Genomic DNA, 23,467 nt, shown 5'->3' with positions numbered 1-23,467 from the left:
TCCATCTACTGCTTTCTTTAAGCTGAAAACACCGTGTGCTACACATGACACATAGAATGAACAGCAGAAATTCATTCATGACCCAGAGTTGCAAGTGCCAGCTGCTGAACCAAACTCTCGCCTTTGTTGTCTGCATGAACAGCAGCATTTGATAATGCAGTACACAACAAAGTCAGATTGGCCAGAAATTAAAATACTTTTGTAGCCCAAAGTCAACCAAATACTAGCCCAAAAGTAGCCTAATATTACGTGTTGCTTACCTACTATGGGTATCAGAGTGACCAATTTAGGTTAATGCTTTTGGAACTAAGAAAACGTCGTCAAAGGGTTCAAATTAAAACTTTAAAAATTAGGCACCGCCCAAAGCTGTTTTCTCACACATAGTACAACAAAAACACACCAAATTGGGTGTGAACCCACTCAATCTGGCAACATTGCATGAAGGTTAAAATGAATATGAGTAGACAAGATAGTGAATGCCAGGCTGGGCTGTGGAGTCCTGTAGCTCAGTGGTTGTGGAGTCCTGTAGCTCAGTGGTTAGAGCACTCGCTTTGCAAGCGAGAGACCTGAGTTCAATTCCAGGCAGAGGGCGAAACCTTGGGCAAGTTTCCTTACTCCACACAGAGCCTAATAATAATCCCTCCAAAAACCCAAAACAATAATAAATTGGTCATTTTCAATCTACGACTGTTTGTGGGACATTGCTGTGCGCAATTGGCTGCCGCGTTCGCCCGCAAATATACAGTCAATTCACTTTACAGTGTGTGTGTTCTGTGAAGCGCTTTGGGACGTCCTCCCGACGTGAAAAGCGCTATATCAAATGCAAGGATTATTATTATTATTAAAAGCATGCAGATTGTTGACCCAAGTGAAAACAGAGGGAGAAACAAATTCAGGGTTAAGGTCCTGGAAATGAAGAAGGTAAAGAGTTAGGAACTGATAAAACTCACCCTTCCAAGGTCAGCGGGTCAGAAAATGAGTCTTTGAGTCCTGATTTCTATGCTGTTGCCTTTTTTCTTAACACACGGATGAAGGATACACAGGATAAAGGTTATTGTTGCTGTGAACGAAAGGAAAGTACGGAAGATCCCGATTATTCGCCCTTCCATTTGGAAATTCGTCTTGAATATCAGCACAGAATTGGTCCAACAGGTCATAAATCCAACTCCAAAGGCTGTGTAGGTACTGATGTTATGTAACACACTGTTGACGGACAACTGGAAGGATGTCCGTCAACAGTGTGTTTGTGTCATTTGTGTCACAAAACTGTAGCTCTGTGCAAGTACAAATCACTCATAATTCAGAGGCTCACTAACATTCCTGTTTCGTTTAAGGTCCTCAACCATCAAATAACCATTTACAATCTTTATATTGCTATCCACATCTGAGACTGTGCTGAGTTAGCTGATCAGGGAGGCATTGTGGAGTCCTGTAGCTCAGTGGTTAGAGCACTCGCTTTGCAAGTGAGAGACCCGAGTTCAATTCCAGGCAGGTCAGGGCGAAACCTTGGGCAAGTTTCCTTACTCCACACGCCTAATAATAATCCCTCCAAAACCAAAAACAATAATAAATTGGTCATTTTCATTCTACGACTGTTTGTGGGACATTGCTGTGCGCAATTGGCTGCCGCGTTCGCCCACAAATATAGTCAATTCACTTTACAGTGTGTTCTGTGAAGCGCTTTGGGACGTCCTCCTGACGTGAAAAGCGCTATATCAAATGCAAGGATTATTATTATTATTATTATTACGGATGGTATAATTGCTCCCTGACCTGAAAGGGAAAGGACACGGCTGGAGACATGATCGAGCTTGGCTGTGATGCACTACAATAGCCAAATCTACTTATGTCTGCAGTCACCATTCAAACAAATTTTTCTGCAGATAAATTTTTACGTTGAGTATAATCCTTACATTTATGTTTTAGATGATCGATCAATAGTGATCAGGAGCTAATACCCTAACTTTTTCCCCCACTTCCTCCCAAGTCAATTGTCAGATCTTTTAATCGCAATCCCCCACATTTTCTCCTTACCCCTTTATACCTTTAATCCCCAAGTGTCTGTATGCCTCTCTCTAAAACATTCCTATTGAATCAGGCTCCATAGCTTTCTGGGGCAGAGCATTCCACATCTTCACAATCCTTTGTGTGAAGAAATGGTTCCTGATCTTAGTTGTAACTGAATTACTATAAACCTGCCACCTTCTGGTTAATGTGACTCACTGATTACTGAACTAGGTGGTTGGTGCCTTTATCTTCTTGGACACTGGAGAGAGTTAGAAACCTATGCATTTTTTTAAATAAATGTAAACTGGAAAAGCAAATGGACCAGAAGTATAGAACATAGCAACACAGGAAATACTAGAAGAAATAAGGCCGAGGTCCATCTAGTTCGCCTTCTTCCTGATAGTCGCATACTACAATAATGGAGATGTTGATATAGACTCACAAAATAATGAATCTGATGTTGTATTAGAGGTATTCTGTTTACTTTCCCTCTCCCCTCTATCACCCAACAGCCACACACACACATACATAATTTCCAGCAAAAGGTTACTGGATACCAATCAGTTAGACAAATCCCTGTCAGAGATTCCCTAATCCCGAGCCCAGCAGCCAAAGGCAATACCCCAACCTCTCGCCTAGTTCCAGAGTGGACGAGTCACGGAACTTGGGACAAGTCTGATCACTGTGGCTGTGGAGAGTGGGAACATGGCAGTGAAAGTACAGAGGAACAAGTTGCCCACTTTCTTCCCGCCCCCACCCCTGCTACCCCCAATCACCACACAACTGCTTCAAACAAATTCATGCCCAAGTAACGTAGGTTAAGATATGTGGCCAAAAAAAATTTAACTCACGTGCTAACAAGTGAACAGATCCTTTGCTCTTGCCTTGCTATTACATACGTTTAAAACAAAATTTAGCAAGTGTCTAAAATGATCCCAAAATAAAACATATCCAGAGTATTTTATTCCCATCTTCTTTCTCTTATTTCCCTCTAGGCCCCTCTCTAGGCTTCCCTTCCTTTTGTAGTGAAACCTGAATTATTCCATTGGGATGCTGGTTCTCCATGCTACTGTTGCTGGAGACCTCTCCTGTCTATTGACTGTCAGCCTTGGGCAGTAGTAGCATTTTCGTCTCTGAGTCAGAAGATTGTGGGTTCAAATCCCATGTCGGGACTTGGGATCACATAGTCTAAGCTGACATTCCAGTTCTGGGGGGCGGTGATACATTGTTGGAGGTATCGTCATTTCAGATGAGACATTAATTCGAGGTCCCATCTGCCTGCTTAGGTGGATGTTAAAGATCCTATGGCACATTCGAAAAGAAAGGGGTAACTCTCCCACTGTCCTGACCAACAAATTCCCCAGTAAAAATTGGTCACTCACTCCACAGCAAACTGGCTGCACGTTTTGCCCACAAAATACAGTCAATCCACTTTACAGTATATCCTGTGAAGCACTTTGAGACATCTCGACGATGTGATAAGGTGCTGCACAAATGTAATCTTGTTGTTGTTGTATCAAATGTAAGGATTATTATTACCTGACCCATCTTCCAGTGTTGTGACTTGCTAACAATGTTAATATGGCACAAATAAATGCATGCACTGAATTTAGTGACTTTAACACAATGACTGGTCCCCAGATGTGCTGGAGTTGGACCTGTTCACCAAACACACTACAAAATGTCAAGGCAGCCTGGCTCAGCTGGTAGCACTCATTTCTCAATCAGAAGATTCATTTTAAACACTCCAAGATGTTACTTGTGTGAAGGGCCAAAATAAATGCAAGTTGGTGTTGTTGTGGGTTCAAGCCCACATCAGCAGTTTTCATAGTCTGGACTAATACTCCAATGCAGTGCTGTAGTACACTGGATTGTGGGAAGTGTTAAATGGTCGTTACTTGGGGGAATTGTTGGCCCGGACACTGTCAGAAACTCCCTTCTCTTTTCGAATCGTGCCATGGAATCTTTAACATCCACCTGAACAGGCAGACGGGACCTTGGTTTAACATCTCTTCCGAAAGATGTCACGTCTGACAATGCGGCGTAACCCCAGCACTGCATCGGAGGGTCAGCATAGACTATATGGGTTCCAATGTGAAGCTTGAACCCACAATGTTCTGACTCAGAGGCGAGAGTGCTACCAACTGAGCCTGGCTGATACATTTGCTCATAGTGCACATGTGCAACCTGCAGGAAGTGACTGTGGCAGCCAATTTAGCTTTATCCCCCTCACGGCTTATGGACCTGAAACAGTCAATTCATTATAATGGGGGTTTCTATACCAATCTAAAAAGGTTATAACTCAGTACAGACTGGGGATCAAACCTGGGATCTTCATAGTCCACGTGGCTCATCTATACTCTGGATAAACTCGCTGAATGAACCATGAGGAGAAAGCCTCAATGTCGATGTAGAGAGAGACGGAGAGCCACACACACTCACACACAGGTACAAAGCTTCACAGCATGTATTGTCAGGTGTACAATGCATTGATATTCTTAATATTAATAAAAATAAACTAACAAAAGATATTTAAATTTAAATAAATTGTTTGGAGTTTTAACAAGAAGTAAACTTCTCAATTATCAGCTGGATTTTAAACATTTGAACAATATTAATTCCATTTAGTTTGGCATCAATGCAAATGCTTCAAACCACCTACAGGTAACTCACATCCTCAGCAGAGGGAGAAGAACAAGTCCAACCTCTATTTTATTGTAACTAAATAAAACAAATTGCAGACTAGTTCACACAGGATAGTAGGATCAGGAGGGTAAACTTACACTAATCATTGCAATCATAACAACAATCAGGAATGCAATGGGAATGCACATCCAAAAGCTTATTTTCTTCATTTTAGCGTGCGGTTTACTAATTTTGACTTCTTTCTTTTTGAAACAAAAGCGACAAGGTGTTACTTGCACAAAGATTTTTTAGCGGGCATGAGGGTGTCACAGAAGAAACTATCAACACCAATCATAACTAGTAAACAAACCATTGACAAGAACAACAACTTCATTTATATAACAACAACAACTTGGATTTATATAGCGCCCTCCAGGTCGGCCAGCGTCGCAGAGCGCTTTACAGTAATGGATCCCGGGGCCGAGCCAGGGGGAGGGGGAGGAAGGTGACCAAAGGCGCGGTCGAAAAGAAAGGTCTTCAGCAGAGACCTGAAAATGGGAAGAGAGGGAGCGAGACGAAGGAAGGCAGTTCCAGAGCCTCGGGGCATAGTGGCTGAAGGTACGGCCGCCGAGGGTGGAGCCGAGGACTCGGGGGGCGAGGAGGAGGCCAGACCCGGAGGAACAAAGGCAACGGTACTGTTTTGAGGAGAGAGGAGGTCAGAGAGGTAGGGGGGTACAGAGGAGTGCAGGACCTTGAATACAAGGGTGAGGATCTTGAAATCAATCCTCTCTGGGACAGGCAGCCAGTGCAGTCTGGCAAGGACTGTGGTGATCGGGGAACGGAGTTTCGTGCGGGTGAGAATGCGGAATATAGAGAATAAAGAGGGCCCCTCACATGGGGTAGCGTCTTGGAGCACTGATCATTGAACCAAATGCAACAAAATAACTCAAACCACCTGTAGCAAGTGCCAACAGAAAGGGAGGGACACCTGCTCCTCCCAGACACATTGTCCCATGGATGGGAATGTCTTTCGAACCCTCTAGGCTCATCGATAGGCTTCCTTTTAGTAGAAGAGCCCAGTGACTGATCAAATGCACAACCCTCCAATGCACAAATACCGAACTTTACAGTAAATCTTTTGAAACGCTTTGAGAAATCCACCCAACACGAATGGCGCTATATTAAATGCAAAGATGATTATTATTTTATTATTGGGAGGGCATTTCTTGAAGGCACTACAGGGCACTGTTTCTGGAAGCCTCTCCAGCCTTCCTCCCGTAACCCGATCACTATGTAGGGAGCACTCACCCACTCCCAGCTCCAGCCAGCGGGTTGGTTGCAAGTTGCTTGATGGTGTGGCTACTAATGCTCTATGTAGTAGAAACGGCTGCTCAAAGTCCAATATTATGCTGGTTTCAATATATCACTGAACTGGTATCTGCTGAACTGAACTCTGCCTTTGTCTCAACACCATTTATTGGTAGGAGCTAAAATGCACAGCATTAATAGAACATAAATGGGACACTGGGTGGTGCTGTAGGTTTAGCAGAATCATTTCACATCTGTGACCCTGGTTGAAATGCAGCTCAGGTGGGAATCTGCTCTGCTGATTGTTACGGAACCAAGGAATAGGAATAGAAAGGAATAGAAGTGGAAATGCACAGCCTATCGATAGAATCTGAAAGAGAAAGACAGGATAGCGTTTTCAGTGGGACTCTTCCTCAGAGATGGTGGATTGGTGGCGAGCAGAGAAAGGCAAGTACAACAACAACTAAATCAGTAGTATCTCGGAGCACTTAACAGTGATGTGGTTTGACATCTGCCGCCCGCATTCTCACCCGCACGAACCAGTAGATGTAGTATATTTTGATTTTCATAAGGCATTCGACAAGGTGCCACATAAAAGGCGCTACATAAGATTAGGGCACATGGAATTAAAGGCAATATATTAGCATGGATCGAAGAGTGGCTAATGGGAAGAAAACAGAGAGTAGGGATAAATGGATCCTTCTCAGATTGGCAAGATGTGACTAGTGAGTTCCACAAGGATCAGTGCCTGGGCCTCAAATATTTACAATCTATATCAATGATCTAGACGAGGACATAGAACTTAAAATATCTAAATTCGTGGATGATACTAAGCTAGATGGGAGAGTAAGCTCTGAGGATGACACAAAAAGATTGCAACGGGATATAGATAGGTTAGGTGAGTGGGCAAGAAGGTGGCAGATAAAATATAATGTGGGGAAGTTATTCACCTAGATAGTAAAAACAGAAAAGCAGATTATTTTCTAGAAGGGGAGAGACTAGATAGGGTTAGTGTTCAGAGGGATTTGAGTGTCTTTGTACACCAGTCACAAAAAGTTACTTTGCAGGTACAGCAAGCAACTAGGAAAGCTAATAGCATGTTGGCGTTTATTGCAAAAGGGTTAGAATACTAGAGTAGGGGAGTCTTGCTGCAACTGTATCGGGCCCTGGTGAGACCGCACCTGGAGTATTGCGTGCAGTTTTGATCTCCTTATTTAAGAAAGGACATACTCACCTTACAGCATAGATTCACTAGGTTAGTTCCTGGGATGAGGAGGTTGACCTATGAGGATAGGTTGAGTAAACTGGGTACAGAGCAGAAGTAGAAGACAGGGAGTTAAAGCGCAAATACACAAATAACAAGCTTGAAGTGAGACAAGAGATTAGATTTTTTTTTGCTCTGCAAACAGCATTTAATTATGTTGTGCAAATGAAGTCCTTTAAAAAAAGGATGAATATCTAGTTGAAAGAAATTGAACGTTATAAAGATAAGGATAGACATTAATATGGTTGAACGCCCTGCTGAACACCCATGATGACTCCTATGCTGGGGAGATGGCAGATGAGTCACTTGTGGAATAGCGTGGGCTGTATAATTGGATTAACATCCTAGAATGATGATTATTTGGGGAGAAATTCAGAGTTTTGCTTTCTTTTGCTTTCTTAGCCATCTCGTTCAAAGACAGTTTGATTGTTGATAACAATAATCCCTGCATTTAATATAACATAAACATAATATAACCTAAAACATCAAAACATATCAAAGTGCTTCACGTGAAATTGTCTACACATCCATTGTAGGGATCATGAATTTGAAGGCAGATGTGGCAGCCAATATACATGCAGCAAGAGCCCCAAATCAGCCATGTACTGAAGGACCATCCTGTAACTCAGTGGTTAGAGCACTTGCCTTGCAAGCGAGAGACCTAGGTTCAATTCCCGACAGGGCGAAACCTTGGGTAAGTTTCCTTACTCCACATGCTTGATAATAATCCCTCAAGAAAAATAAAAATAAAAATTGGTCAGTTCAATCTACAAGTGTTTGTGGGACACTGCTGTGCGCAATTGGCTGCTGTGTTTCGCCTACAAATATACAGTCAATTAACTTTACAGTACATTCTGTGAAGCACTTTGAGACGTCTAGAAGATGTGAAAAAGTTGCTATATCAAATGAAAGGATTATTTATATATAACATGTCATTCAAAGGATAGAGTGCCTGGTCTGAAAGAGGTGCACCATTGATTCTTAAAGGAAATGAAACACCTGAATGACGTTTAACTGAAAAATTTCTGAATTCACTTAATTTAGAATAGGTTCCTATTCCTGAGGATTGGTTAAATGGGTATTTAGACATGATAATCAAATCTGAAAAGTATAGAATGGTAACAACAATTTGCACTTATATAGCGCCCTTCACACGGAGTAGTGTCTTGGAGCGCTAGTAAATGTAATAAATTATAATCCTTGCATTTGGGTTAGTGCCTTTCATGTCAGGAGGAAAGCATAAAAGATAATCAATTAAAAAACAGTCTTTATGAAGTCAGAGATCAAGCTGAATCAAACTGCTAATGTTTTTTGAAGATGCTAAGGACATGCTGTTTTTACTTTTTCTTGGGATGTGGGTAACATTGGCAAGGCTCGCATTTATTATTAGCCTGGTTATTATTACCATTTCTGGTTACCCTAAGAAGGTGGTAATGGGTCCTACTCTTTAAACCACCGCAGTCCTTGTGGTGATTGTTGCTCCCACAATGTTCAAAAGGGAGTTTCAGGATTTGGACCCAGCCAGCATGAAGGAGGGAAATACACAAGGAAACCTAGTTATAGAATTTAGGTCATGGTATGTGAGTATTCAGGCTCCTGTGCATCAGACTTGTAAACAAATCAACCATATACATTGACAGTTTCTGCATCCAGGATTCCAATTGTATACAGAGACAAAACCTTGTGCAATGACTCACTACTTCTCATTCAAAGTACATGATGCAGGGTTGCCATTCTTTTGTTTAACATTTTTTCTGGAAAATGTTATGTTCATTTAAGGATGTTAATGCTCGCATGTTTTCCCATTTCAGACATGTAATATCAGCATCAAGCACTTGAAGGTCCAGTTCTTGATCATTGGATGCAGAGGAAAGCTCTCTATAATGCTGTCCGCTTCTCAGAATAGCATAATTTACTTCAGGCAGCATGTACAGCATGAATATGCCATTTTGCCTGGTTTACTTTACCACCCTGGGGCCTCTCTGAGCAATAATAACAATTTAATGCTGAATTAAGAATAGTGTTGGTAACTAGAAGTGCATAATAATCCTTGTATTTAATATATAAATATATATTTAATAATATTTTCATTTAAACACTTTGAGACATCCTTTTATATCAAGAGGATGGCTTAAAGTGTTTAACAGGATACACAGTAAAGTTGAATGACTATATTTTATGGGTGAACACAGCAGTCAATTTACACACAGCAATGTCCCACAAACAGCTGAGAAGTGACCAATTTTATTTGGGGGAATTGTTGGCCAGGATATCTGGAGAATTGTCTTTTTTGACTAGCGCCGTGTAAACTTTAATGTCCACCTGAACAAGCAGATGGGACCTTGGTTTAATGTCTCATCTGAAGGATGGCATCTCTGACAATTCAGAACATCCCCAGCAATACATTTGGAGTATCAGACCAACTAGACTATATGAATTCCAAATCTGATGTGGGATTTGAACCCACAACCTTCTGTCTTTATATTTGTCACTCATCACAGAAAGAGAGCAAGAGAGGGGAATCTATATGAATCTGAGTAATCTTCAAATCCAGGACCCACTGGTATGAGGACGGTATGTAATACACTGCACTTGCTTAATCTCACCCAGTTTTGTTCTCCATGATGTCATTGCATATAAGTGTCACCCCATGTATCAGTGTAATTTCAGACCTGTGTCTTATGACTTTATTACCAAGCCTTCCTTGGCCATAAAGTAATGAAAAGGGCCACCTGGCTGTAATCCTATATTGGAAAAGAAGAAAGAAAAACAGGTTCATATGGTTCACCTCAATCCTTTTGATGTTTTTTGCCTTGCTGATAGACTGATCTTTTACATCATGTGGAAAACAATTTGATTTGAAAATAAAGAAATTGGCCATTTGAAGGTGATTAGTCTATTTTACCAACTTGCCCCGTAACTCCTCTATAATGACAACATTAGGCTCTTGGATGGCTGCTGATTTAATTCAACTCCTGGTAATAAGTTGCCATGACAAACATGAGTCATTATAAGCGAGAAGCATCATTTGGCAATATCACGTGGTTGTTGTAATATTTTTAGACGCGCAGATTGAGTTGGACAGATGCTTTATTAATGGTTTATGCTGCTTCTGCTCCTCGAACATCTATTGAAGCATATCTTAGTGCTGAGGGTCAGTTTTAGAATGACGTGTATGTAACCTTTTTATGAGATAATAGGATCACCTAAAGCCTGCCCGTGCTTTTACTCACATTAAAACCTAATGTCACATATCATATTATCACATTTATAGCTCAGCAAATTCATCCAGTGAGGAGCTGATGGACATAGACTGAATTGTTTGAAAGGAAATAAAAATAGTGAGGCCTGGGCGTCCTCTATAAAAGGCACTTCATTGTGATTAAATGGAATATTTGAGGAAGTAAAAGGAAAATAGAATAGCAAATTGCAGACAACAGCAAGTAAGATGCATATAACTATTTCAGTTATATAATGAATAGGCACCATGTTATAGACCAGATAAATTCTTTAAGGAATATGTTAGGAAGAGCTATTACTCCAGTGGACACTCAATTGGAAAGTGACATACAAGTCTGGTTGCTGTGATCCGGGGGTGAGGATGGGGCAGGATACCTAAGTCCTAAAGCCTTCGAGGAGAGGAACAAGTCTGATCCCCAGTATTTGCTGTATGAGCAATGGGAAATTCCATAAACATGGGTTCTTAATGCTAAACATAGATACCCAGAGAAGTGAATGGAGCTGAGTGAATTGGGTATCAATCTACCTCTATTTCACATCAAACCTGAGAGCACTAGATATAACAACAACTTACATTGATATAGTCTATTTTAGATGGCTAACAATGGGCACACAAAAGTGTTCCATTCCCAGCACCGTATCATTCAAGCACTATATCAAACAAATAATGCAATTTAATACACCAGATATATAATAATCATTACATTTGGTATAGCGCCTTTCATGTTGGGTGGACATCCCAAAGGATATACTGCTTTACAGAATATACTGTAAAATGCAGTGAGAATAAATGTTTTTTAAAAAATCAGATTTTATATAGAACATAATTTACATCCCCTGGGGCACTATATATGTCATTCCTGACTCCTTAACCCATTCAGCTTTCCCCCACTTCCTCAATATTGCTCCTCAACATTTAGCCTTATCCATGCTTTTATCGTGTCCAGGCTTGATTATGCTAATTCCCTGCTTGACACTTCCTGCAGGACTTCAAGGTCTCATCTCATTCAAAGTCCATCTCAAGACCTTCCTCTTTGAAAGTGCCTCTGGTCATCTTACCCCCTTCCCACCACCCCCTTTACTCCCACCCCTCTGAAATCCAATCCCCAGTTCAGGTGCAAACCCTCAACTGGTTTAGGTCATCCTTCTGATGTGAAAGGTGCTATACGAATGCAATTTGTTGTTATTATGTAAGAAGCTCCCTCTTTGTTCTTTTTGTAGGCGAACAGTTCAATAAATGTATTGCAACTAGCTGTGTAAAGAGAATAGATTATTTTTTAAAAATCTGATATTATATAGAATATAATTTATTTGCACTTGGGCACTATATGAGACATCATTCCTCGTTGTGTAAGTAGCAGAGCACAGCAGCCCCCTCTTTATTACAATAGTCAGAAGGTAGACCAACACAATCACAGTAACAGAGACAACAAGAGACAAGGCAAACTTAGCAGCATTTATTTTAAACTGTTTCAAAGTCCACATTTAAGTTAATGAGAGAGCATTCGACTCTGTAATACGCAAACAACATTTGCTTCAATAAATGGGTCAACAGGATAGATAGATTTTATTTTACCGCCACCCTCCCTGGTACATAGCAATTTTATTTTACATGGGCCAAATCTCTTTAAAAAAATAGATTGCCTTAAAGAAGCACCAGTGCCTTTCACGAGCCTTGTGAGCCTGATGCAGGGTTATAGTGATGAACGACCATGAAAAAACAGGGTGTGATATTGTGTGAAGTCAGGTAAGGTCAGTACTCACTTTAACAGGTGCCTGGATTCCCCCTTCTCTTTCACCCTCCCTCATTTAAATGTCACCACAGGGTTCAGCTTGGTGAAACAGGCAGTGGCACTTCTCCTGTTGTAGATACTGGAGCATCAACATAGCATGCACAACACAAATTGTGCAAAGTTTAGGATTCAGGCCGCGAAAAATCAAACTATGCACGCTGGTTCGGATTTACAATTTTCTAAAATCTTTAACGCATCTCTGGCACATGGCAGACTTGCAGGGTTTTTTTCACTTGGGAATCGGAATCTATAATACTTAACTACTGAGGTAGGAAGCATTAACTTGCCCTAATGAAAAGAATCCAACTTAATGCCAATGAGAGCTGATTTGCTTTTTAACTCAAAAAACATATATCTGTTCACAGGGTTTGCATTTCAATTGCACGCTTTGGGTTGCTCCATCCCCTGTTTGGGAAACAGCTTTAATATAATTTGTTCCTTATCAGTAAGCATTTCAGTGGCAAATGGTGCTTAATGGGGAATTCACTGACAATACTAATGCATCTAGAGACCCTTCAACTCTCTCACAGTCTTAGACTTTTGGGCCACTGTCCTAAAATTTCAGATTGTGCAAATTTTGAAAACTGCTTAAATTTAGTCCTAATTTGGAGGCTGGTTGTCCTTAGGTCTTTTTAAGAAATGCAGAAAAACAACTCCCAAATTAACACTAAATCTTTAAGCATTTTCTACAATTCGCATGCTTTGCCCATATCACCCCTGACAAATAAGTGCTGGAATCTATCATACCACTTGTTTTAAATCTAAAACAGATAGTTTGCTTATTCAAAGAACCATAGGAAACATAATGCTTCTTTTATCACCTACCCAGCCTCCCGCAGATTGGAGGTTGAATGGAGTTCATGGAATGACAATGTGTGGGCACTTATTCAAATATACGTGTAAATTCCTCACTAATATTCTTAAGAATGCACAAGTTTCTTTTCAAATAACTAGAAAAAAATTAAGACATGAAATTGCTTTAGAGTCCATTTAAGTAAACTCATAGAGAATGTTGCGTGATGTTTGCATTTCTCAATTTCTGCTGAATAATACTGTATTCAGTGTTGTATGTTAACAAAATGTCAAATTTGTAAAAACATATGTGAAAGAAAACTTGCATTTAATAAAAAAATTCTCATATTTCTTCCCTCAGACATCACCTGCCAGCATACACACCACCTTCTATCCTGAGATGATCTAATGATCTGCTGAAACTCAGGCTGTCACTTTCATTGCCTGAAAGGGTGGTGGAAGCTGATTTGATAACAACTTTTAAGAGAGAAGTAGATAATTATTTGGGGAGGACAAGTTTGCAGGGCTATGGGGAGAGAGCGGGGCAATGGGATTGAATTGGATAGCTCTTTTCAAAGAGCCAGCACAGACACGGTGGGCCAAATGGCCTCCTTCTGTGCTGTATGACTTATCACCAAGTACGCTACCTCCAGCTTGTAGTGCTTTTTTCCACCTATGTTCTTCCCTCCCCCACTGCAGGCATTGTCCCTGTTTGCTTCTACTCAGGTGCATTTCCAAGGTCCTCAATTGCCCTGTGGTACCTTGTACATTGATGTGCGAGCCTATCAGAGGCCTAGTGAGTGTGTCACAGTGCCAAACTCAAACCTGTTCTCACCCAACACCTTAACACAAGCACTTCCAGTAAGGGGGGTGGGGTGTGTGGGATCTGGAGCAGTAATCTGTCTGATTTTCCCTTCTCTAAACTGAGACGCTGAGGCCAACTGTGATTTTCCAGTTGAGATCAACTTACTGAACAACGGTGATTGTACCAAGGCTCTTCCTGGCCTGTACGTTCAGTTACCTTGGATATACTTCATGAGACACTGAGTTCCTCAACTTGTCGTGCTTAATGCTACGGGGGCCTATTACTTTTGTTATGTTTATATTGTTATTTCCCATTATAGATACATAATGAGAAGATTACTATTTAATAGCAGAACAACCAGTGGTTGGGATCTCAAATTTAGTGGTTGAATAGATAATTCAGAATTAACTACTTTACACAGAGGCTGATTAACACGTGGACAGCTTGCTCAAGATGATGGTGGAGGCGAATACTGTCAGCAGTTTCAAGTAGGAATTGGATATATTTTTGACGGTGAAGGGATTGGGGAATGTGTGTTATGGAGCCCAGCCAATTGCAGTGCAGTGGTTTCTTCTGGTCCTGCATCTGACCAGAATAGGACGAGTACTGCTAATCAGAGAAATAAAACTAGAATTATCCAGCAACAAAGACAGGTCTTATTTGATCTTATTCAGAGTGAATCTACAATTCAATTGCAGACTTACAACATAGCTGGACAGTCATCACTCAAGCCCCTGTAAATCTCCTCTAAATGGGAGAAGGCATTGTGAGTTTCTTTGGTGCTACCAGCAAGAAGAAAGCATGATTTCAGCAAAGTAAGATCATTTTCAGTTTTTTTTTTCTTTTGTCTTCCCCCACCTCTCCAAAATGCAACGTCCTGTTCTGCAAACCCCTCACATAGTGACGTAACCATGGGCTGGCAAAATTGAGACAACTGAGGCAAATAAGTTTGATGATGGGCAACTCTGGGTGTGAAACTTGTGCGCTTTTGTTTCAGAGTCAATGCTCAAAACAAACTTATACTAAAAACCTCCCAATCACATGTTATGACTTAAGCATTTTCATTTCAGAATATTAAAATACACCAGGCTAACACCTCATGACAATCCAAACATACCAGTATCCTAGTCTCAGACTCCCTTCCTTATAATCCATTCCAGTTGTTAATAACCTCTGTGTAAAGAACTACTGTACTTGGTGATGTCTGTTTTAAAATTGCCCTTTACAACTCTGAACCTAAGACCTTTTGTCCTTCAACCTTGACAAAGCTGAAAGTGGTATTCTTGGTTTCTTTCCTAGATAGCATCTTCCATAGTTCCACGAGATTTTTTTCTGAGACATTGTTCAAGACTGAAGAGCCCTATCTGATCCAGTCACTTTCATAGCTCATCCCTCTAACACTGGGGATAATTTTGTTGTTTTCTGCACTGTTTCTTGTGAGGGAAAACATCCTTATGTCAGTTACCAAATATGTGGACGTTACATGCAGCCTGACCAGAGCACAGGTTTATCATTATGATGTCAAATTGTAGCCGCATTCTGTTTACAATATCACATCTTTGCCACAATGTATTGTTTTGGATCTTTTCATGAAAATGCAGGAATATATCATGAAGATAATATGAAATCGTTTGTTGGTAGGGATTTTTAGAACTGGCTTCACTACCTCTGCCCTACAATGTGGAAAACAATCATCTATTCCAGATGTTGGTAGATTAATCCATACAGAATTATTTGCTATCAACATCTCCATTATTGTCGCATCCGACTACCAGGACCTTGGTCTTTTTTCGTCTAGCAATTCTTAATCCATACAGATCACTGCCCTGCAACATGAGCCAACACCTTCAGAAGAAGAGAAAATTATGACTTTGCTTTCCCCACTTCCCCAGCCTAAGTGGTGACTTCACATGCCTTCTAGTTTGTTTAGTTTGTTTGTATTGTTCAGAACTTCCCAGACAGGAAGGGACAATGAAAGGCTGCTCCACTGAACCTAATTTGTGTCTGCCTATGTACATGAGGCTCACTTTCTCCTTTTTGAAAACCTAACCCCACCCCCCTCATCAAAATTATATTCTCGAATAAAAACAGGAAATGAAACCATTCTAATATAAACGCGATTTGGTCTGAAAAAAAAAACTTAACAGCTATCTTCCCTAAACACAATATGTGCCACATCGGATGAACCTTATAAAGAAGATTCCTTTTTGATTCCCTCAGTTCTCCTTGGTCACATTGGAGGTGACTGAGAAGCACAGCCATCCTCTGCTCCCTCACTGCACACGAATAAACATTTTTTTTGTTCCAAATGAGACAAAGACTTGTAGTAACCAATTACACAATCAACAGACATCAACGTTTGAAGACCTTTCACTTTCAAATTGCTGCCAAAACTACTTCCTATAACAAAGTTGACATGGGTTTGAATAAATTGCGGAAATGTACAACATATCAACAACACTGGTATCGACATTCAGAATTCACGTGGGTTAACCCTTTCAAGCCCATGATACTGTATATTTTTGTTGCTGTTACAAGACTACAGTTTCAGCATTCGAGTGATAACTATTTCCCTAGCCTGTCTTATTAATCCATTATATTGACTACTTAACTAAATCTAAAGTCCTGAGGTCAATACAAACTTGATTGATACACAGTGTCCTTTCGGACAATGCAGAAGAGTATGGGATATTTGCTGTCACTTACACCAGACCACCACTTCCAGACTAGGTAGGCCTTTTGCAGTTCGTAAAATATAGTCAACGCGCTCAAGGATATCTTTGACCTGCATGGACTGGAAAGAGTTAAGCAAAACAACTGCAATAAGCTAGATGCATCGTTGTTCTCACAAGCTTGAAATGCATGACTATATTTCCATGTTAAAAATAACAGCAAATTTAAACGTGAAATCTTCGTGCAGAACTCGAGGCTGTCTTGTTCGCTCAAGCACTCTTGTCGCCAGTCCTCAGTTTGCGCGCTTGGATCATCTGTCTGGAGGCACGTTTCCGGTTGCTCGCCAAGCCCAGCCAACACATGAAATCAATAAAGCATGTCGTTGGGTTCAGCCGGAGGCCGAACTCGCTTGTTGAGTAGTCGAATGGAAAAGTGTGATGATAGTTGTGGAATCCTTCCCCTGTAAGAAACAGCAGCTCGTTACTTTGCCTTCAAAGCCCTCCATGACCTTGCTCCTCCCTACCTCTGTGACCTGCTAACTCCATATAGACCTGTCCGCTCTCTCCGCTCAGCAGTAGAGCCTTCAGCCTTTCTGCCTCCAGCTGTTGGAACTCTATCCCATGGTTCCTTCGCATTGCTCGCTCTCTTGCCTCCTTCAAGGCCCATTTCAGGACTCCTCTTTGACCATGCCTTCAGTCACCCTACTACCTCATACCCTCCCTGCCCTGCACTCCTCCTGGTCCCAAACCCCTGCTCAGGTCTAAATCCTTGACTGCCCAGCACCTTGAGACTTCCTCCCGACGTGAAAGGCATTATACAAATGTAATTTATTGTTGATGGTGGTGGTGAATCCATAAATAGAGGACGTAAATATAGAAAACTAATGGTGGATCTAATGTGTGGGGGGAAGGGGTAGTTACTGTAACCAACCGTGACGTTCTGCTTGATGGTAATCGCCAGGAATGGGAACCCTAACAATTTTAGAATGGAATGGCAGCAGCTCAATCAACCCAAATAGTCAATGCTGATTGGAGCCGAGGTGTGGCTCATTGACACAATGTAAAGGGATTTAAATAAATAATAAATAATCCTTGCATTTCCTTTACCACCTTATCATGTTTAATAATTCATCTGATGGATAGTACCTTTGACAATGCTACACTCCCCCAGCACTGTGCCGCAGTGTCAGCTTAGATGATATGAGTTTCAAGTCCCGACAAGTGTCTTGAAGGTCTTAACCTTCTTTCTTAAAGGCGAGATTGCTAGCAGAGGTATAAGTGCTCCCAATGAGCCAGGTTAACTAACTGCTATCCACTTAAAAAGAAGCACATATTCTCATTCCAAGGTAATTGATCACTTGGGACTGGATTCCCACTCACCGATTGCTCCAAAGGTAACCAGTCTGTTTTCTCTGGGACTGATGTGCCTATCATATGGTCTGTTTCCATACATGTGGGCAGCGCTGTTCACTAACCACGTGACATTCAGAGACAACGTGTATCGAAGGATAGAAGCCAGGAAGTACGAGTTCCACAGAGTCTCCCCCCAGAAGTACCAGGGGATAAACGTTGGCATTAAGAAACACATGATCAAAACGGATGTCTTGTAGTACCTGCCAGAAAAAAATATTCTGATTTATTCACAACTCACCAGAACAAGCATATTTTTAAAATAAAATAAATAGTATGATCAGTACAAATGTATTTAACTTCTCAAGCAAAGAATGGCACCTCCAGTGTTCCCCTAATACTGCATTAAGATGTCTGCGTGTATTGAGCTCAGGTCCCAACATTAGTTCTGATCACAGGCGAAATTGCTATAACTTTCTCACCAATTCAATCTCGGCTGAAGACTTTGACTGCGCCTTTGGTCACCTTCCTCCCCCTCCCCCTGACTCGGCCCCGGGATCTGTTACTGTGAAGCGCTTTGAGACGCCGTCCAGCGTGGAGGGCGCTATATAAATCCAAGTTGTTGTTGTGCCAACCTGACTTATACTGGGCTAGATTGAAGGAGATGAAAGGGGATAAAGGATGTGTAATGTGTAAGGAAAGAGTTACCATAAAATGCAAACTACAGAAATTGACGCAGGAGAACAACATGGCCTTGACTTTGTTTATCAGGATTGTACCTTCTGATAAGGAGAAGTGGAGAGAACACTTGGAAGAAAATATTTTGGTTGCCACCATCACATGGACACCTGGCATCTGAACACAACTTGCCCTACAATATTGGGCTTTTGAGCTTTAACCACAAAGGATGTATGAGCTACGTGATTGATCTGGGGCTTTTCACAATAACCAATCAGGTATAACAAAGGAGAGTTTAGTCAATGAGATGCATCAATGAACCTCCCGGCTGCCGACTACTCGTCCATGGATAGGTAGTTAATCAATTTTTAATTCCGTGATAACCTAGTTGCTCCCATTATTGGGTCTTGTTATAATTGCGTTTTTTGCTCTTTGTATAATCATTGACAGTGGAACTATAATAAAGGAAAATAATTGTCTAACATCCAAGTTATGCGCAATTATTTTTATCATTAAATAAATAATGTAAGTAAAGTTTCCTTATAAATGGTTGGCTTGTGTCCACAATAAAGAAACATATTGGGAGAGGTCTAGAAATAGGTCACCTGCTCATTAATAGACTTGTTTCAGGTTTTCTTAGTTTAAAAATAGGATAAAAGGGATATAATACAGCACAGTGGATTAAGCACATTATCTTTTCCCCTCTGGAAGATAGGTTCAAATCCAGGCCAGGATGATGGGATTAATAATAATAATGCTTGCATTTGATACAGCGCTTTTTCTCGTCTTCTCGACGTCTCAAAGCGCTTCACAGAATATACTGTAAAGTGAATTGACTGTATATTTGTGGGCGAAACGCGGCAGCCAATTGCGCACAGCAGTGTCCCACAAACAGTCATGGATTGAAAATGACCAATTTATTATTGTTTTGTTTTTTGGAGGGATTATTATTAGGCGGTTGGAGTAAGGAAATTTGCCCAAGGTTTCGCCCTGCCTGGAATTGAACCCAGGTGTCTCGCTTGCAAGGCGAGTGCTTTAACCACTGAGCTACAGGACTCCTATCACTATCTGCTGATAGAGGCTTTCATTGTACAAGGTTAACTAGAACAAGGGGTCCTTGGTTAAAATAAGAACAACGAAAGCCAATGAGAAGTGCAGGAGAATTATTCAAACAATACAATTAACATTTTTTTGCATTTGATACAGCACCTTATCACATCCTTGAGAAGTCTCAAAGCTCTTCACAGGATATACTGTAAAGTGGATTGCCTAGATTCTGTGGGCGAAATGTGGCAGCCAATTGCACACAATGTCCTATAAACAGCCATGGAGTGAGTGACCAATTTTATTTGGGGGATTGTTGACCAGGACACCTTGAGAAACTCCCTTCTCTGTTCAAATAGTGCCATGGGATCTTCAACATCCACCTGAACAGGCAAAGAGGACCTCAGTTTAACGTCTCAACCAAACCAGTTTAACTTGCAACCCGTACCGTGCTGCACTGGAAGTGTTGCCTAAACTGTGAGGTTTCAAAGGGTTAAAGCAACTGGTGCACACCAGTGTAAAAATGAACGTTTGATCCATTTTACCCTCCAGTGGCTGCAATCTAATTATCTCCAGTCGGTTAACACCATGATCCATGGCGGAGTCAAGGTCCGTGCTCACAGGGAGCAGGAACATAAGGCCAGCGATTGTGCACTGTCATCATGCAGCAAGTCACCACGCAGATGAGCACACATTCACATTCAGCATTTGGATCTCATTCAACACTGCTTGAGTAGAGCTCACAGGCCTGAAATAAACAACGCATCTGGAGGTCAGTTCAGCTTTTCATTAAAAATGCATGTGAATTAAGCCATAGACTTTAATCTTCTTGTACATGATCATTCTCTGAGCCTCTCGGTGTTATACAGCGCTATATCACTTGCGAAATTTAGGTCAACAAATCCTTTACTTATTTACGAGGTAACCGCGAGAAAAGGAAATATGTGAAGAAAGGGACATGTTTCTTAATCCTTTCTGGCAGCAACATCCCCACAGAACACCCTAGCAGCTACAGACTGCTTCATTGTGCCCACTTCAAAACCACTGACATTTCTAACCGCAACTAAACATATTTAAACCAATCTGCCAAAATGCAGTGTGATCTTTTGTTTTTTTAAGTCATACCTTGCAAACATGATGCTCCCCAGTGCAAACAAGGGGGCTCACACCAGATACACTGGTAACCCTGGGGGTATGCCAATCCACTGGCTTGACTCCCCATCCATCGTGCTAGGTGGCAAGAAGCAACAACAACAACAACTTGCATTTATATAGCGCCCTTCATGGGGTAATGTCCCGGAATGCTTGACAGTGGCGGAGTCTGACCCAGAGCCAGGGCGAGAGGGAGGGGAGAGGTGACCATAAGCACGATCAAAAAGGAAGGTCTTTAGGCGGGATTTGAAATTGGGAAGGGAGGGTGCAAAGCGGGGAGATTTCCATTTGAGAGAGAGAGTTCCTGAGCTTCGGGGTGTAGTGGCTGAAAGCATGACCACCAATGGTGGAGTGGAGGGGGTGAGGGACGAAGAGGAGGCTGGAGCCGGCTGAGCAGAGGCAGTGGGTGGTGGAGTGAGGGGTAAGAAAATCAGATAGGTAGTGAGGTGCGAGGGTATGAAGGGATTTGAAAACGAGTGAAAAGAACTTGAAGTTGATCCGTTTGGTAATTGGGAGCCAGTGCAGCCTGGCAAGGATTGGTTTAATGGAGTTACGGAGTTTTGTACGAGTTTGTATCCAGGCAGCGGAGTTCTGAATTATTTGAATTTTGTGTATGGCAGAGAGCTCTCCACCCCCAGTAGAAATCTGAAGTATGTCATCTGTTAAATTACTTTGTTAATGTAACTAAAGTCTGATTAGATAAACTCCACATGCTCATCCCCCCAGTCCTCACCAGGCTTCACTGGCTCTAAACAGTTTGACTTTCAGGTCCACATCCTCACCTATAAATCCCTCCAAGCCCTAGCACGTCCCTATCTTCTCATCCAGCCCCTGCACTGTCTTGTGCGGTATTCCTCAGGGCTCTGTCCTCGGTCCTCTCCTTTTCAACATGTTCCCACCCTCTGGAACGCCTTCCCACATTCCCTTCACCCCGTTCTCTTCCTTGCCTCCTTTAAGGCAAGCCTCAAGATCCTCCTCTTCGATCGTGCCTTCGGCCACCCCCCTACCCTCCCTGAGGAAGAGAGACGTCCTCCCTACATCAAAGGCACTTTACAAATGTATTTTGTAGTGTATTGTATCTTCTCCTTCCTCACTTCTCTGCTAGCCTCCTGGACTCAACTTACTTGGGCCTGCCGCACATTCTCCATCCCCACCCCCACTCCATTAATATTAATAATCTTTTCTATAACACCTTTCACATCAGGAAGACATCTCAAAGCGCTTCACAGATTATACTACAAAGTGTAATGACTGTGCATTTGTGGGCAAATATGGCAGCCAATTTGCACACAGCAATATCTCACAGACAACCACAAAGTGAATGAACAATTTTTATTTGGGGTGGTAGTGGGGGGCGGGGGAGGTGTTGTTAACCAGCCCACTGGGAGAAATAATTCCCTTCTTTTTTGAAATAGTGCCATGGAATCTTTAACATGAATAGGCAGAAGGGATCTCAGATTAACATTTCATTTGAAGGACGGCATCTCCAACAATTCAGCAGTGTCAGCCTAGATTATACTAGTGCAATTCCGTCCGTCCATTCGTCCATCTATCTATCTCTCTATCACTTCCCTCTATCCCTTCTCTCTTGCTCAGAGTCTGACCTCGCCATTGTGAAGCATTCTGAGACACTATCCTACGTGAAGGTCACTTTCTTGAATAGTTGTTGTCTGATTGTTGTTGCTCTCAATCCTTGTATCTCCGAGGTGGGGTGGGGGCAGGGAATGGGGAGATCCATTGGGGGAGGGAGAGACTGTATGAAAGGCAAGGCTGTGAATGACACTGGAGTGTTCACCCAAGAGTAAGAAGCACAAACGAGCAATCTGCCACAGAAGAGCCAGCTTTGTCACTTGCATAATGCAGATAACTATCTTTAAATTTTTTATAAGGCAAAAAAAAATCCAATTATCCTCACGTCAGATATTCAGGCTGTGTTCAGCTTGAAGCCATAGGCCATTCCTCCCTCTCATTGCTCTAAAAGCAGCCCAACAGCCAAAAGAAACAATGTTCCTCTTTTTAAATTTTAAGACCAAGTGAATAGCTAATTTTACCTGGAGGATTGGTAGCCAGGAAGCCAAAAGAAACTTCTCTATTCGAATAACATCACAGAATCTTTAACGTCCCCCTTCATTTCTCTGGAGATCACCGCACATTGATTTTAATTTTTTTAAGGATAAGCACTGGCTGGCAATAAGCCCCGCCCTGCCCCCCAACACACACACACACACACATCCCCCAATACTCCCTTCTCTATTCGAATAACGTCATAGAATCGTTAACAACAACAACAACAACAAGATTCCATTTATAAAGCGCCTTTCACGTCAGGAGGACGTCCCAAGGCGCTGCACAGTTGGGTCATGACCCGAGCAGGGGGGAAATGGTCAGGGTGAGGGGAGGAAGGGAGCGAGGAGGGGGAAATGGTCAGGGTGAGGGGAGGGAAGGGAGGGAGCGAGGAGGGGGAGAGAGTCGAGAGGGGAGCTGAAGGCACGGTCAAAGAGAAAGGTTTTGAGACCGGCCTTGAAGGAGGAAAGGGAGGAAGCGGCGAAGGCACTGGGGGATGGAGTTCCAGAGCCTCGGGCTGAGAGGCTGAAGGCCCGACCACCGATGGTAGGGCGGTTGGGCCGGGGGACGTGGAGCAGACCGGAGCCAGAGGAACGGAGGGTACGGGCAGGTAGGTAGGGGGATAGTAGGTCGGAGAGGTAGGAGGGAGCAAGGCCGTGAATGGCCTTGTAGG

At 42.1% G+C, this 23,467-nt stretch overlaps 1 protein-coding gene across 1 annotated transcript in view; it reads right to left on the bottom strand.

Annotated features, from left to right (window-relative positions):
- Positions 1–16,682: 16,682 nt before the first annotated feature.
- LOC103175777 (stearoyl-CoA desaturase 5) overlaps positions 16,683–23,467 on the bottom strand; it is a 36,488-nt gene continuing 29,703 nt past the window's right edge. Inside the window, exons 4-5 of the mRNA XM_007888963.2 lie at positions 17,887–18,119; positions 16,683–16,967 (exon numbers count right to left, since the gene is read on the bottom strand). Coding sequence (XP_007887154.1) covers positions 16,777–16,967; positions 17,887–18,119 — 424 coding nt within the window. The 3' untranslated portion in view covers positions 16,683–16,776. The remainder of the gene's footprint in view (positions 16,968–17,886; positions 18,120–23,467) is intronic.

This window comes from Callorhinchus milii, unplaced genomic scaffold (genome assembly GCF_018977255.1).
Source record: "Callorhinchus milii isolate IMCB2004 unplaced genomic scaffold, IMCB_Cmil_1.0 Scaffold1, whole genome shotgun sequence".
In the NCBI taxonomy this organism is placed as follows: domain Eukaryota; kingdom Metazoa; phylum Chordata; class Chondrichthyes; order Chimaeriformes; family Callorhinchidae; genus Callorhinchus; species Callorhinchus milii.
Note: the sequence above shows the minus strand (reverse complement) of the source record. Positions and strands in the feature narration are given on the sequence as shown.